Source organism: Accipiter gentilis, chromosome 31 (genome assembly GCF_929443795.1).
Source record: "Accipiter gentilis chromosome 31, bAccGen1.1, whole genome shotgun sequence".
NCBI classification, from domain to species: Eukaryota; Metazoa; Chordata; class Aves; order Accipitriformes; family Accipitridae; genus Astur; species Astur gentilis.
Genome location: NC_064910.1, coordinates 6,424,429 through 6,438,297, shown reverse-complemented (window position 1 = coordinate 6,438,297; position 13,869 = coordinate 6,424,429). Strand labels below are relative to the sequence as shown.

The following is a 13,869-nucleotide window of genomic DNA, read 5'->3' as shown; positions in this document are numbered from 1 at the left end:
ATATACAGAGAGAGGTATACACGCATACGTGAAAGTTACTTTATTAGGACAGATATACATCCACACATCCATACGCATATACGCACGCGTTCGGCTGTGTGTCCGTACGCGTATACGCGTACAAAGTGAGTTAGATCTGTGTGTGCAGCGACCACGTCTGTACGCCTGTACCTGTCCCCACAGCGCGGGCGGCCTCTCGCCATCCCCTTCCACGAAGACGCAGGGGTGCGTGTGTATTTCCACACAAACCTCCGCCGAAGCAGCTCCGGCTCCCTCCGTCCCTCTGCGGGCTCAGCCCGTTACCGAGGGGGGGTGGTGGGGGCAGAAACCGGGGTCGGCGGGGCCAAGCCCGGAGGTTTTAGCCCGGCGGGGGCGGCCGCGGGTGTGACAGGATTTGGGCGGGAGCGGGACGCCGGGCCGGGCCTCGCCCAGTCACTGGGGAAGAGGCGGAGCCGGCGGGGCCGCGGCAGGTGCCCGCGGCGGCGGGATGGTGGCGGCGGCGGCGGCGGCGGCGGCGGGCGGCTGAGGGGCCGCAGGGGGGGGGGCGGCGGGCCCGGGCAGCGGCAGGAGGGACGGACGCCATGGGCGGTCGCGGAGGTCCCCCGCGGCGTACCGCGGCTCTGGTGCCGGTGCCGGTGCTGGTGGCGGTGCTGGCGGCCGCCGGGGCGGCGGAGGGGCGGGCGACATCGGAAAGTCAACTGCCCGGCGCCTCGGCCGTGGGCACCGGCCCCCCGCCCAGCCCCAGCGGCACGGCTTTCGAGGAGACGCGGCTCCACGTCTTCACCTTGGACTACCCCCACGTGCAAATCCCCTTCGAGATCACCCTCTGGATCCTGCTGGCCTCCCTCGCCAAGATCGGTGAGCGGGGCCGTCGGGTGAAACGCCACCCCCCTCCCCACCACCACCACCACCACGACCACCCACCCCCGGTCGTCCCTCTGGTCGTCCCCGGGGCCGGGGTGAGCGGTGGGCGGCCGGAGGCTGATGGTCGGCGGCGGGGCGGGATGGCCGGGCGGGATTTGGGTGGCTGGAGATGGGGTGTTGTCAGTTGGGAAAGGTGTGGAGGAGCAAGTGGGTTACCTGCAGCCCGTAAACCCCGGGCCAGGAGGAGGAGGAGGAGGAGGAAGGTGAAGCCCGGAGTTCACCCCCTGCACCACTGCCTTTTCCTTCATCGCCCTTGGAGCACCATCTGCTTTTTCTTAAAATAACGCCGGGTACAGGGACGGTCTCAGAGCCGCGCAACGGATCGATGGAAAGCAAATATTTATGAGGGTAGAGGAAGGCTCCTCGTTATACTTCCCACCGTTCGCTTAATGTCCCGAGAAAGACATAAAAAGGCAGCACTGAATGAGTAAGGAAGGCCACCTCTTCCCTCATGTGGAAAATATTTGTACTGCATAGTTTCGCCGTGTTTTCTGCAGCTGATACATAATGGTTTTAATTAGCTTTCTAGGTCCCAAACGGAAGAGTGAGGACGCTATTATAATCTAAAGAATATCACATAAAGGTGTACTGCAGAGCCATTTAAAAATCAGTAAATCTCTGCAAATGATGAAATCTGTATCTTCTTAACTAGAAGATAATGTAAGGAATAAAGCCATGGGAACAACAACAAAAAAAGGTTTACTCACATGCCAGTTGTTTGATCCAGAAGTCTGATTTTGCAGCTCAGATTTCAAGAAAAGCTATGATCATACTCATTTTGATACAACATTTTGATAAAACTTCGACTTCTGCTTGTGGCATTTAAATAGACACTGTCACATTCCGGTTAGTGATCAGGTAATTAAGATTCTGCAAAACCAAAACTTTGTACTCACCTCCTGCTGCGGCTAGTGGTGTGGTTGGGGGCTGATCCTCTGCCCAAGCAACTGGCTATGTCTTCATTACTTTCTGCAGAAGTACTGTATGTTGCATCCATTAAGGATGCGTGTACCTCGAGGCAGGTATCTTTAATGTATTAAGATGCATGCTTAGGCTTCAGTATGTGTTTAGGTGTTGCAGAATCAGGGCAGAGTTCAAATATGATACACTCAAGTGTATCATGAACAGTAATAGCCAGAAAATATGGAGTTTGGTAAAGAACTTAGCTGGTTGAGTATTGTAAAATTGCTCTGGCTTCTGAGTTTAGATAAAGCAAGAACTGTTGAATAAGCTAAGACTAGTGGAAGAGTTTGTGTTTTATTAAAGATTACAGGGAGGCCATCTGAAACATGTAAACACACCTGCATACACAATAATATATAATTTCTGTAGGACTGTATATTCTGACTATCACAATATTTTGCTAGTGCATAGGCATTTAAAAAGTGGGGAAAAAAAAAAAAGCTACTTGACTACTTCCATTTTCCAGTTTGACTGCAGTACAGTAAACAAGCAAACAGTGTAGATGAGGATAAATGGATAGAATTATTAAATCCCTTCAGTTACACCAAACAAGAGCCAGTGTGGCTAATCTAGGGCATTACCTCTGCTGTCACAAGTGTGCGTGCGCTAAGCACTGAGGGCCGGATCCAGGAGAGTCCCTAGGTGTGGCAGTGCTCAGCTTCACCACACCTATCTGCAGGCACCCTGACTCCGGGACTGGAATTAGGAACATCCAGTTCTTGCTCCTGGAGCTCTGTCTGCGCTTTCTTATCCAGCGAGTGCATCAGGTAAACCTTCCCGGGACAGACTCCCGTCGCTCCTAAGCCACGTTCCCACAGTGTCCATTTTTCACTCGCTCGTGCCTGCTTTTGTCTTAAAGTTTAGCCCAGACGGGCAGTTCTCTAATGAAATGTCGGCTCTGCCACGGCCGACTCTGTTTTTAAGAGTGGGCTGTGGGGTCTCCGTTGAAAGGAGAGAGGTTTTCCTGCCCATAGCCTCGAGAGCGGCTGCGGGAGAGGAGGCTTGCCGATGCATTCCTCTCCCTAGCATTTCCTGATGGGCAGTGCAGGCATCTCGCCCAGGTCGTGCCAGGCAGCGTGAAATCCACCTGGAGACTCACACACTGCCCGGGAAACTTTGGTGCTTAATCTGGCATCGCAAATTCCTTTCTCGGGCTAGACCCTGAATGCTTACGCTTGGTGCTGGCCGAGTAGCAAACCTTTGTGAATGGAGCCTTAAGGTCTTTTTCAGCTGTGAGCAGCCCAGAAGGTAGGGTCACATTTAATAACAGGATTCCAAAGACAGCTGTATTGCAGCACCTGCTTATCACCCGACTGGAGCCTTTTTGAACAAATGTGTTTTCGCAGAAGTGTAGTTTCACTGAAGCTGAAACCTTCCAGCATTTGCTTGTTTTTATAGGGGGTTTATCTGCAAGGTTTCTCAGATCCTGGCTGTGACCGTGCCATTGTAGGCTAGGTTTAGAGGGAGCGAGAAAGACAGCAATGAGAAAGGAAAAACCTGAAGTTGTCAAGCAAAACTTGAACATTTCGACAAGGTACATTTTCACAGAGACAGGAGAAACCTGGTGTTTTTTATTCCAGCATAGAGCAAGGGCACATTTTGAAATCTAAGAAATTGCCTCGAACAGAGGTGTTATTTTCTGGCTACCTCTTCCTATTTATTCTTGTGTGGTGATACCATATAGGAGGTATGTTACTCCCACGCCGATGGACTCCTTGAGAATATTAGGTGGGACCCAGTGCACCTGAAGTGTGCTGCAGTCTCTAGGCAGTGAGACTAGTCTACTTATCTCCCAGTTTTGCTTAATTGTTATGCTACCAAACCTGCAAAATGTTGCCTAACTGATCCAGGTTCCCATTACTTCTGTGTTTAATCACAAATGCACCATTAGATGTGTTTCTTCTGGGCACTGAGCTGATATCCTTCCAATGCTTCTCTCCTCAAAAAAGTTTTAAGCTGTTCAGAGGGTCTCTTGGAAAACTCACCTATAATCTGAAGTACACATCTCAGTGGCATTTCCAGCATCAGAGAGCATTGGATTTCACCCAAGAAGTAGGAAACCAGGGCTCTAAGGACTTTTAGCTTGAAGAACACTGAACTTGCCCTTTAGGCAAGTGTCCTACTGCCCAAACGCCCGAGGGTGAACATCTTCCACACTGTTAAAGCTGGGTCACTGCATAGTCAGGAGCCCAAGAACAGGGTCAGAGGAGGAGAAAGTAGCTGTTGTCCTGGGTTCAGCATAAAAGTCTGAGTATCCGTGTGCTGGAGGGGATCTGCAGATCCATCAGAGCAGGGAAGATGTCCTTTGTCCTGTGGGGAATCTGCGTCTGACTTGATGTGCTCGGGATTCTAAATCCTAGCTCTCTGCCCTTATGTGGGGAATCGCAGCTTGTCCCTGAGCACCTTCAGATGCCTTGCGTGGAGGCAGGCAGTCTTTCAGGAGTTTTGATGCTGTTGACATCGATAAAAAGCACATTTAACTTAGTGGGAGCCTTTCCATTACCTTTGAGGATGAGGTGGAGAAGGTCCCAAAAGCTCTGAGAAGGTATGAACTTTCCGAAGAGTGACTTGTAAAGAAGAAAAGAAAAAAAACCCCATAATTTTTATTTTCACAATAGACATTTCATTGCCATTGCATTACAACTGTTTGGGATGGTTTTTTGTTTTCATTAAAAGCGGCATTAACAAAACTTTCCTCCTCTTCAATTTTTATTGAGAAAATTATTTAAGATACTTATGAAGGGCTTAAAAACCCTTTTCTTATAGCAAAGCCTACTTACGCAGGGGAAACTTCAATCACTGTGTTGGAAATTTTGGCATCCTGCCACGGCAGAGACTAAGACAAACCATAAAATGTTCATGTGGAAGTGGCTCAGAGGTGAAGAGTCAAGTCTCCAACCACAAATGCTTGTGTTTCCAGGGTCATTACCTGTTCTGCCAATACAGGATATTGGTGATTCCGGTTTTGAAGAATGACAGCGAATTTGGCAGTCCTTCTAACAAGTCACATAGGCTGTGTTTCTAAATATTAAAAAGCAGTCTCTGTTCATCCAGAAAGGAAAGAAAAATGCAGCTTGAGTTGCTTACTTTTAAAAATAGCTTTAATAGTTATAGAATATGTAAGTAAAAAATCTGTAGATTAAACCAGCTTTCCCCTTGGTCCTTCTTAACCATTTGTTTTTCCTAATTGTAAGTTCAGGCTTTCTTTTACCTGGAAAAAATCCATGATGAAAGAAGAATTAACAAAAAATTGTGTTACAAGATACAGAAGCCTGAAATTGGGAAACTTGATTGGGATACCAAGCTTGCACTAGTTTAACTGTTTCGACTACAGGTGTGATTTTTACTGAAAATAGTTTTACTGAAATAGACTCCCGTTATTACCACACCCAGTGTTTCTGTGCAGCTCTCATTTAAAATAATTTAAATGCTTTTTAGTTAGGCAGGAATTGTGGGATCTTGTGGGTGTGGATAGTTTTCTGTATAATTATGTGGGCCAAATATAGATAAGGAGGAGCCTGGAAAAGATTGGCATCTCCGAGACCTGGAATGTGACCTCGGTGCATAAGGTTGATTGTTCCATTAGATTGGCCAGAGTATGTTCCTTCAAAACTTTTGCCATTCATTACCAAACGTAGCTTTACAACAGCCAACTTGTAGAAGTAATGGGAGTCTTTAAATCAAAACTGCATGGCTTCGAGAGTTTTAGTAGGCTAAGGAACATTCAACCATTAAGTCCTCATTCAGAACCTGGTTTTTATTCATTTTTTCAGTACTTTGCACAGATTTTTATGAGAGAGTCCTGACACTACCACAATTCATTAATACAGAAGAATGAGCACAATAAGACAGGCTGCAACTTATTGTGACTTTATGGAAAACGTGTTGCTGCTTCTGAAATTTATTTGGAGGCTCTGCTAAAATTAAAAGAATAATTGTGCCTGTAAATGCTTCCTCCTGGTGGCTGGGCAAGTGACCATGGGTGACTGGGTGCAGGTCACGTGTGCTAGTTCCCCTCCCTAGCTTTGAGACTCTAAAAGAGTTTTAAAAATTAAATTAATGTACTCCTTAAAATCCTTTGTGAAGCTGTGCATGGAAGAGGGGATAGTTGGCATGTTGGTTTTTTTCTCTATCTAGATGTAATTTGCCCTAGAAAATTGGATTGAGTTGTGTTTGGATTGTGTTTCTGGAGGATTCCACATTACAACCCCTCCCCCACTTTCACAAACAGAACCCTTGCAGACAGTTACTCCAGCCAGCCTAGCTATTAACTGGAACGTCTAGCTATTAAATTGTCTCTCCACCAAATTAACTCAATTAACTACCCTAGCTGACAGATTTGCCTTGACCTGTTGTGGTGGTCCAGTTCAGTCTTTGCAATGAAAATGAAATTGCCCTGCGGTTGCTGTTTGTTTACTGTAGAAACTAAGATATCGGAATCCAGAATAAACTTTCGGATTCTGTACAAATAACCATTTTACTTTCTTGTGTTTGAATTTCCTTTGAAGGCTTTCATCTCTATCACAAGTTGCCCTCTATAGTACCTGAAAGTTGTCTCCTCATTCTGGTTGGATTGCTTCTTGGTGGGATTATTTTTGGAGCAGAGGAGAAGTCCCCACCTGTAATGAACAGTGATGTTTTTTTCTTGTATCTTTTACCACCTATTGTACTCGACGCTGGATATTTTATGCCAACTCGTCTTTTCTTTGAGAACTTCGGTACCATATTCTGGTATGCCGTGGTGGGCACGCTCTGGAACGCCATCGGCATTGGAATTTCACTTTATGGAATTTGCCAGATCAGTGCATTTGGTTTGACTGATATCACACTGCTGCAGAATTTGCTCTTTGGCAGCCTCATTTCAGCTGTGGATCCTGTGGCGGTGTTAGCCGTTTTTGAAAATATTCATGTCAATGAGCAGCTTTACATCCTGGTGTTTGGAGAGTCTTTGCTGAATGATGCTATAACTGTGGTAAGTTACTTGATAAATGATTAGTTGATAAAAATGATAAATGAATTGTTTGCATGCCGCCCCATTATATCTCTTTGTATCTGATTATTACTGTTCACTAATAGGCGGAAGTCAAGGAGCACTAATGTGTTTATGTGATTCTCTAAACTTTAGTTGTAGAAACTATGGTAGCCTTACTACACCAGAGTAATGTGTAATGGTAGCATATTTGATCTTGGGATTTATTACCTGATCTCTTTTGTTTCTGTACTTTTGAATTCTGTTACTTCTGTAACCTGAAAGTGGAGGTTTTCCTCACCTGCAGAAATGCCGTTGGGCAGGAGAGGGAAAAGGGCCAATGTGGGGTGTCCCAGCATGTTCATGGGGAGAATGGGCAAATCATTGAGACGGCACAGGGCCCGGTTGATGCTAGCCTTCTGCATGTGCCCATCCAGTTGGAACTGCCCTGAGACCACCAATACGTTTCTCCCAGGCTACAGATGAGATAGGACAGCCATCTGGAGGCAGTAATTTCTAATCATTAACTAGCTGAACTGGGTTTGTGGTGCTGACCTGAGGACAGCAATCTGCAAATTCCATTAACACCCCCAATGCCCCTTGTTTGTACCTGATGACACCTTGTCTGGGACGTTACACCCATTTATCCATGCTTTTCTTGAAATCCTGCCCGTGCCAACTATGTCCTGACACGCTTTCTGTTTTGTGAGACATGGAGGTCCAGTTTTTCATATGCCAGAAGGATCAGAAAGATTCATGAATTGGGTCCTTGCCTTCCCTGTCTCTGTCACTGCCTTCTTATTCCTGTCCAATTCTATGTACAATTGTCCTTTGGTTTTCTCCTTTTCTAGGACTTTGCCTCACCTGCTTAACAAATGTATAGCTCATTGTTTAATCTGAGCCTTGGTACTGATCATTTTTTGTGTGTCCGTGGCAGTACTGTTTGGGTTTTTTTTCACTTATGCTTCAAGCTTTACCTGATTCTGTTGCTAACCAGCCAGCTGAATTGCATCCTCTCTTATGAGCTTGCCTTAAAGCCTAGCTTTTCTCATTAGCTTACAGGTGAAACAGCCCACCATTACTAAACTGGTACTTAAGCCAGTCCTGAAAGTAAGTGGATGTAAATACTGAGTTTCAAAAGGCTTAGCAGTTCAGCCATGGCTGAGTCTGTCTCTATTCACTTGTAATGGACACTCATGCAGTGGAATTCTTTCCATACAAGTTTTTCTAGGGGAAAAAGGTCTGGTTTTATGTTAATGTCAAACTTTTTTTTTTGGTGGATTTTTCCAACCAAAATCACTTTTCCCAATCACAAAAGCAATCACCTTTCCACTGGAGCAGCAGTTAATCCAGCAGGATTTCCTGGGAAAACACCGCATCCCGATGACGGAAGTCTTCATGCGTGCCATTGCCCAATGGCAAATGACCCCAAACCACCATTTTTATAGGTGCTGGCACGGCAATTTAATAACCGTGATGCATGGCTTTCCTGTAGGTGTCATTATTGCCTCCTTTGGAGGTAGTCCTTTCTCACAACGTGCCTGCCCAGACGCCTTAACGCAGGGGAGATACTCTGAGTCGTCTGTAGGGCCAGCCCAGCATATGCACTGACCACACATATTTTCATGAAAGAGGGAAAGGAATTTAAAGTACCTTCAGTCTTACTTCCCAGCTATCGCTTAAAGGTAGCGCTTGGCAGGAGGTCAAATGGTTTCCACATGCTAAGCATTGGTCTGCTAATGGCCCCTTGTTAGGATTTTGCACACCTGCAGTCGTGTGGTTATACTCAAAATGTGTCCCAGGCTGTCACACGGATACCCCGTGGGGTCTCCTCGGAGGACCCTGCCTCCCCTGCCTGTAGTGGTGCTGCCGGGATCACGCAGCTATCCGCTCAAAGGAGACCATGTTTTGTAAATAACTCCCTCATCCTCTACCCTTCTTGTGTTACTGGGAGAGCTGATAAAACCAGCTAGCAGGCAGAGCTCAGCAGCCTCCAGCTTTCAGCTGCTGGAACCCTCGAGTCCCACCTGCCTCCGGTGGGATGCAGGGACGAGGCAGGAGGGGAGTTGAACGCAGGCTGGCCATCCATGGGAGCTGCCTAATTCCTACGGCCGCTGCAGTATCAAAAAACCCCAGGGGCTACCCGGGTGGACAGTGCAGAACAGCGTGGCTTTAGTAAAGATGCTTTCTAAATACTTCAAGCTCTTCCTCCTGCTATCCCACTCGCATTGCCTGGCTGCTCCTAATAAAAGCTTTTATTAGGATAGCAGTGTCATCTATGCTTTCCCTTTTCAGAAAACGTGCTGCCACACCTTCATTTTAGATATGAAGTGAGGAGTGCTTTCTCTGGAATCCCAGCTCTGCTGCGTTTCTCAGGTGGTCTTTCATGCCTGATAGTTTTTGTTTTATGCCTGTGCTTTTGGATGATCCTTTTCCCCCACTGATGGAACTTTGGAGCTTGAATTTGGCTGAGGACAATGTTTGCCAGTTGGCTTCTTGTTCAGAGTTGGGGCTTTACCAAAAGACTGGGTCAGTGATAACTAGCACAGGGATATTAAATGGCAAGATCACAGCTGAAGTTAGCAGTTCAAATTCCAATTCTGGGCTTAAAATCACAAAGAAGGAGCCAGTGTCATTACAATAATATTATTCCCATGTTAGAAAACATTACAGCCGTGCTCTGTATTCCACCTCTGCTGAAAACATTATTTTAGAGTGCTTTAAAGTAATTTCAGAATTAAAAACTGAGAACTGATGAAAATAAGCAATTAATGTTTAGGAAGAACAGAGATACTCTGAGAGGAGATTAAAAAGTGGTTGTTGACTAATACTCCTTGGGGTAACCTTCAACGAGTTCAGCTGAAGGATGTTGAGTAAATGCAAATCTTGAACTTGGAAAAAAAAAAAAAGTTCTCGTACCAAATGCATTACAAAATGTGACCGGAGTTGATATTTTTTAACTCACCTGAAAGTTTAGAGAGAGCTGTAAAACTGAACTGCTGTAGAGTAAAAGGGAAGTGAACCTGATTTTGATCTCATTTACAGCAGTGTAAATAAAGAACAATAGGAATGAGATTAAAATCATGTTCATGACATTCCATAGTCCTAGCTGCTGCTTCTGCCGTGGCGGTCTGGTTTTGATCCGAGGTACAAAGGAGAACATTGCTTTTCTTCTTTCAAATAACTTACGGCAACAGACTTGAGATTTATGGGGATGTCTGTATGTGGAAACAGCAGGCTCCATTCTGGTTGCAGGGTGAATACTTCGCTGTGAGGATGAGGTGGTGTTATGGAAAGGCTATTGCTTGCGTAGATCAAAATTATGTGCTTCTTTACAAGCAGCTCTCAGTGGCCTTACTTTGGAGACTCGCCTTATATATACTTATATAGTTCCTTGTTAAAATATAAAAAAGGCTATTTAAAACTCCAATTAAAGAAAATAGTCATCTTCCCTGATACATACCAAGGGAGTATTCTGCCAGGTCGAATGCTGTAGGTGTCTTGAAGAGTAACACGACTCTGGGGTAGTCCCAGGTTTCAGTAAGTGACTCAGAGAAACTCCTCTCCTTGCAAACAATACAAGTCAACAGTATTTTTGCTTCAGTCTGTGATTCATGGAGTCCTGGGAGTCTGTGGACTGAGAGGTCCTTGTAAAGTGACTAACAAAGGACCTATTGTCAGTAGGCTTAATTCTGGTATACTTGTCTTCATGCAAATCTGTAAGGTCCACAAGTCAAAACAGGTGGAAAACCAGTGGAGCCCAGAACATTGCTTTCCTGTCCTGCACAGGATATGGTAACAAGGAACAGGGCAAAAAGGCTGGGAGTCTGCCTGAGAGCAGCAAGATGAAGGGTTTTTGTCCAGGTGAAAAAGGACACTTCTCCCAGGTGGACCCATCCTGAGGGCATCATTGTTTTTGAACAAGTAGTTCATGCTCCTGCTCTTGTCCTGTTTCTTGCTTTGTAATGAAAATTACTGGTGACCATGCTAGGTTTGATTTAACCTTCTTTTTTTTTTGTGCTTGCTCTGGAATATATTTTTTTCTTTTCTTTTTCAGTTCTTTCCTTTCAGTTAGCCCAAAGGACCCATAATAGGCCATGTCTTTGCATTAGTCTATAGTGAGAACTTTTACTTCTGTAAGACCTATCAAATTTTGGCCAAGAAGCGCTGAACAACTTGCTTTCTGTCATGTGAGAGAGAACAAGACTGCAAACATGACAAATCCCTCCCAGTCGCTATTCAAACACCTACATTGTTGGCACAATGCAAGTACTGATAAAACATTGTTCTCTCAAATAGCATTTCTGATTGAGAAACCTGTTTCGTTTACTAAGAAGTCTAGAAAGAAAGTGGAGGTTTAACTCCTGCAGGCTGTCCAAGATGACTGGTCAGGTGTTTATTATGACCACGGTGGCTTAGCCTGTGAACTCCCTGTGACAGGAATAGTTGCCATCACGGTATCGTGTGGCTGGGAGCAGACATGCAGCACCAGGCAATGCTTAAATCTCCTAAGTAAGTCTGCAAATGGGGACACCCTTTAAGGTTTCTTTAACCGATTCCATTGTTGTCTGGTTTGTAGTAACTAAAATACTGGATATTAGAGAAACGTGGACTTTACATCATTCTGTTTCCTGTGTAAAACAAAAAGGCTTTCTGGCTAAGAAAGTGTGATAATCCCATTGACCCAGTTTGAAGGATGGTTATAAACACTTTGAAAATTAAACTGGGCAAACACGTGGTAACAGGTCTTTTAATGGGACTTAAATCCAAGTCTCTTGAAATAATCTAAAGTTTGAAAAGTCTTCAAACCATTGGATTCCTAATGGTTAATAAGTCAGAGAAAGAGCACTCCATGGATGCCATGTTTCTTGTATTCCTTGGGATGGTCACTGTCCACCACCCCCACCCCCCCCACACCCCATGCCAGATGAATCTGTCTTCTGATTCAGTACCGCAGCTCTTGGTGTCTTATGTAAATCAAGCACATTTGAAAATAACCTGATTTTTCACTGATTATGAAACTGTATTTTTTCCTCCTCCTTTTTTATTTCCTTGATTCCGGGGAAAATCTGAAATGGCTGTTTGTGGAGAAATGAGAAGCTCTGCAAATAAAAGAATTTAAAGAAAGATGAGATAGATAGATCTATGCTCCTGGCCTGCAGAACGGCATGGGTTAATAAACCTGCCCCATTTGCAAAAATGGGAATAATGATGTTTACCCTTCTTTGTATATCTCTCTGATATTTATGGATGACGAGTAATATGCCAGAGGTAAACAACAGCATATCTCAAGAGTTAGTTCAAGGTAGACAGAGAAACTCAAAGTTCAACATTGAAGCAGAGGAACATAATGACATGAAGAGAAATTGAGAAGAGTTCAGAAACATAACGTGCTTTCTTTTTCTCATAGGTCCTGTACAATTTGTTCAAGTCTTTCTGCCAGATGCGCACAATTAAGGTTATTGACATATTCGCTGGGATTGCTAACTTCTTTATAGTGGGGATCGGTGGAGTATTGATTGGAATCCTTTTGGGATTTGTAGCGGCCTTTACCACCCGTTTCACCCATAAAATCCGAGTGATTGAGCCACTCTTTGTCTTCCTGTACAGTTACTTGTCATACATAACAGCTGAAATGTTTCATCTCTCGGGCATCATGGCGTAAGTACCCCAAACTTCAGTAATAATAGCACCCAAGTAAGAATGCCAAAGGAAATTGCAGAGAGGACCAGCTTTTGCAAACTTTGCCATATGGCAGTGTTCCACCGCGCATGGCAGCGATGCTGGCTTGAGGATTTCCGTCCTCTCCCCTCCCGCTTCCATCCCATCCTCTCAGCTTGCCACCGCACCAGCTGTGTCACTAAAACCAGTCGTGGCATCACACCATAAACCGTATCTTTGAAATGTTCCAAGTTAAAAATAATCCCTTGTGTTTTCAGTGGGGTTATTTTTAACCCAGGTCAGTTTGGGTGACCTGTGTCCTCGTGTCACCCTACAACTAGTGGTAAGGGCATGGCTGAGGGGTGGCCCACGGGCTTGTAGGGGCAGTGGTGGCTGGGAGGGAGTGGGAGCCGTGGCTGGGAACTTCACCAACTGGCAATGTATTGTGAAACTACGTCTTACACTTAGTCGTGTGAGCAGCCAGTAAGTACCATTCAATGAAGACAATGTATGTATCATCAAGGCAAACACCTGCTGGATTACAAGCGCTGCAAGGATTGGGTGAATGTAAAATTTGCAGAATCTAGTCCTATGGTGATATAACCCTTTAGTTTAGTATCTTGATACGTGTGCCTGTGTGGTACCATGCTCTCTGTGTACATCATTATGTATACAATAACATTATTCTTCCCGCTTCCAACAGATAAAAATATTTTCACTCCTGGTTTTTCACTCCTGGGCTTCAGTAAAGAGAGAGCACAGCCTCTCGCTTGATGCTGTTTATACTGTAACAACCTCCACTTTAAAAAGAGCCTTTATGACATTTGATACACTTAAACGGTTTGCTCTGGTTCCAAGTAGTATTTTTGAAGGCCAACCTTCTTTAATGACTTTGTATTGTTCTAGTGGCAAATGTGAGTCATTCAGGCATTAGGAGCATAGCTTTTTATGAAAGCTCCGATGTTACTTATGAGTATCACTAATACTTGATAATACCTCATCTGATGATTATCTTTTAGGAAAGCGAAGATAGGTTTGATATCATAGTCATGCCAGCATAAGGTTTTCTGGGGCTAGGAAGTAATTTATATGGAAACTTATAGCTGACGATTTCAGTAGCGTAAAATAGAAACATGCCATGAAACAGGAAGGGTTACTCCTTTAATATAAGTAAAGAGCTAAAGATTGCATGGGTTTCTTTCTCTGATATGAGCCTAAATAAAGTAACATATGCATCCACTTTGACCGAGTTCATAAATGTGCCATCTCTTTCCCTAGCATCTATTCATAGCGTTTGTGTGGTTTCCAGTTTCCTCCACTTCTTAAGTCAAATGCCCTTGACATCCTATGAT

General features: G+C 44.8%; 1 protein-coding gene across 1 annotated transcript in view; it reads left to right on the top strand.

Annotated features, from left to right (window-relative positions):
• The first annotated feature begins 544 nt into the window (after positions 1-544).
• Positions 545-13,869, top strand: part of SLC9A2 (solute carrier family 9 member A2) — a 34,382-nt gene continuing 21,057 nt past the window's right edge. The window contains exons 1-3 of the mRNA XM_049834373.1: positions 545-858; positions 6,396-6,859; positions 12,267-12,517. Of these exons, the coding sequence (XP_049690330.1) occupies positions 582-858; positions 6,396-6,859; positions 12,267-12,517 (992 nt within the window). The 5' untranslated portion in view covers positions 545-581. The remainder of the gene's footprint in view (positions 859-6,395; positions 6,860-12,266; positions 12,518-13,869) is intronic.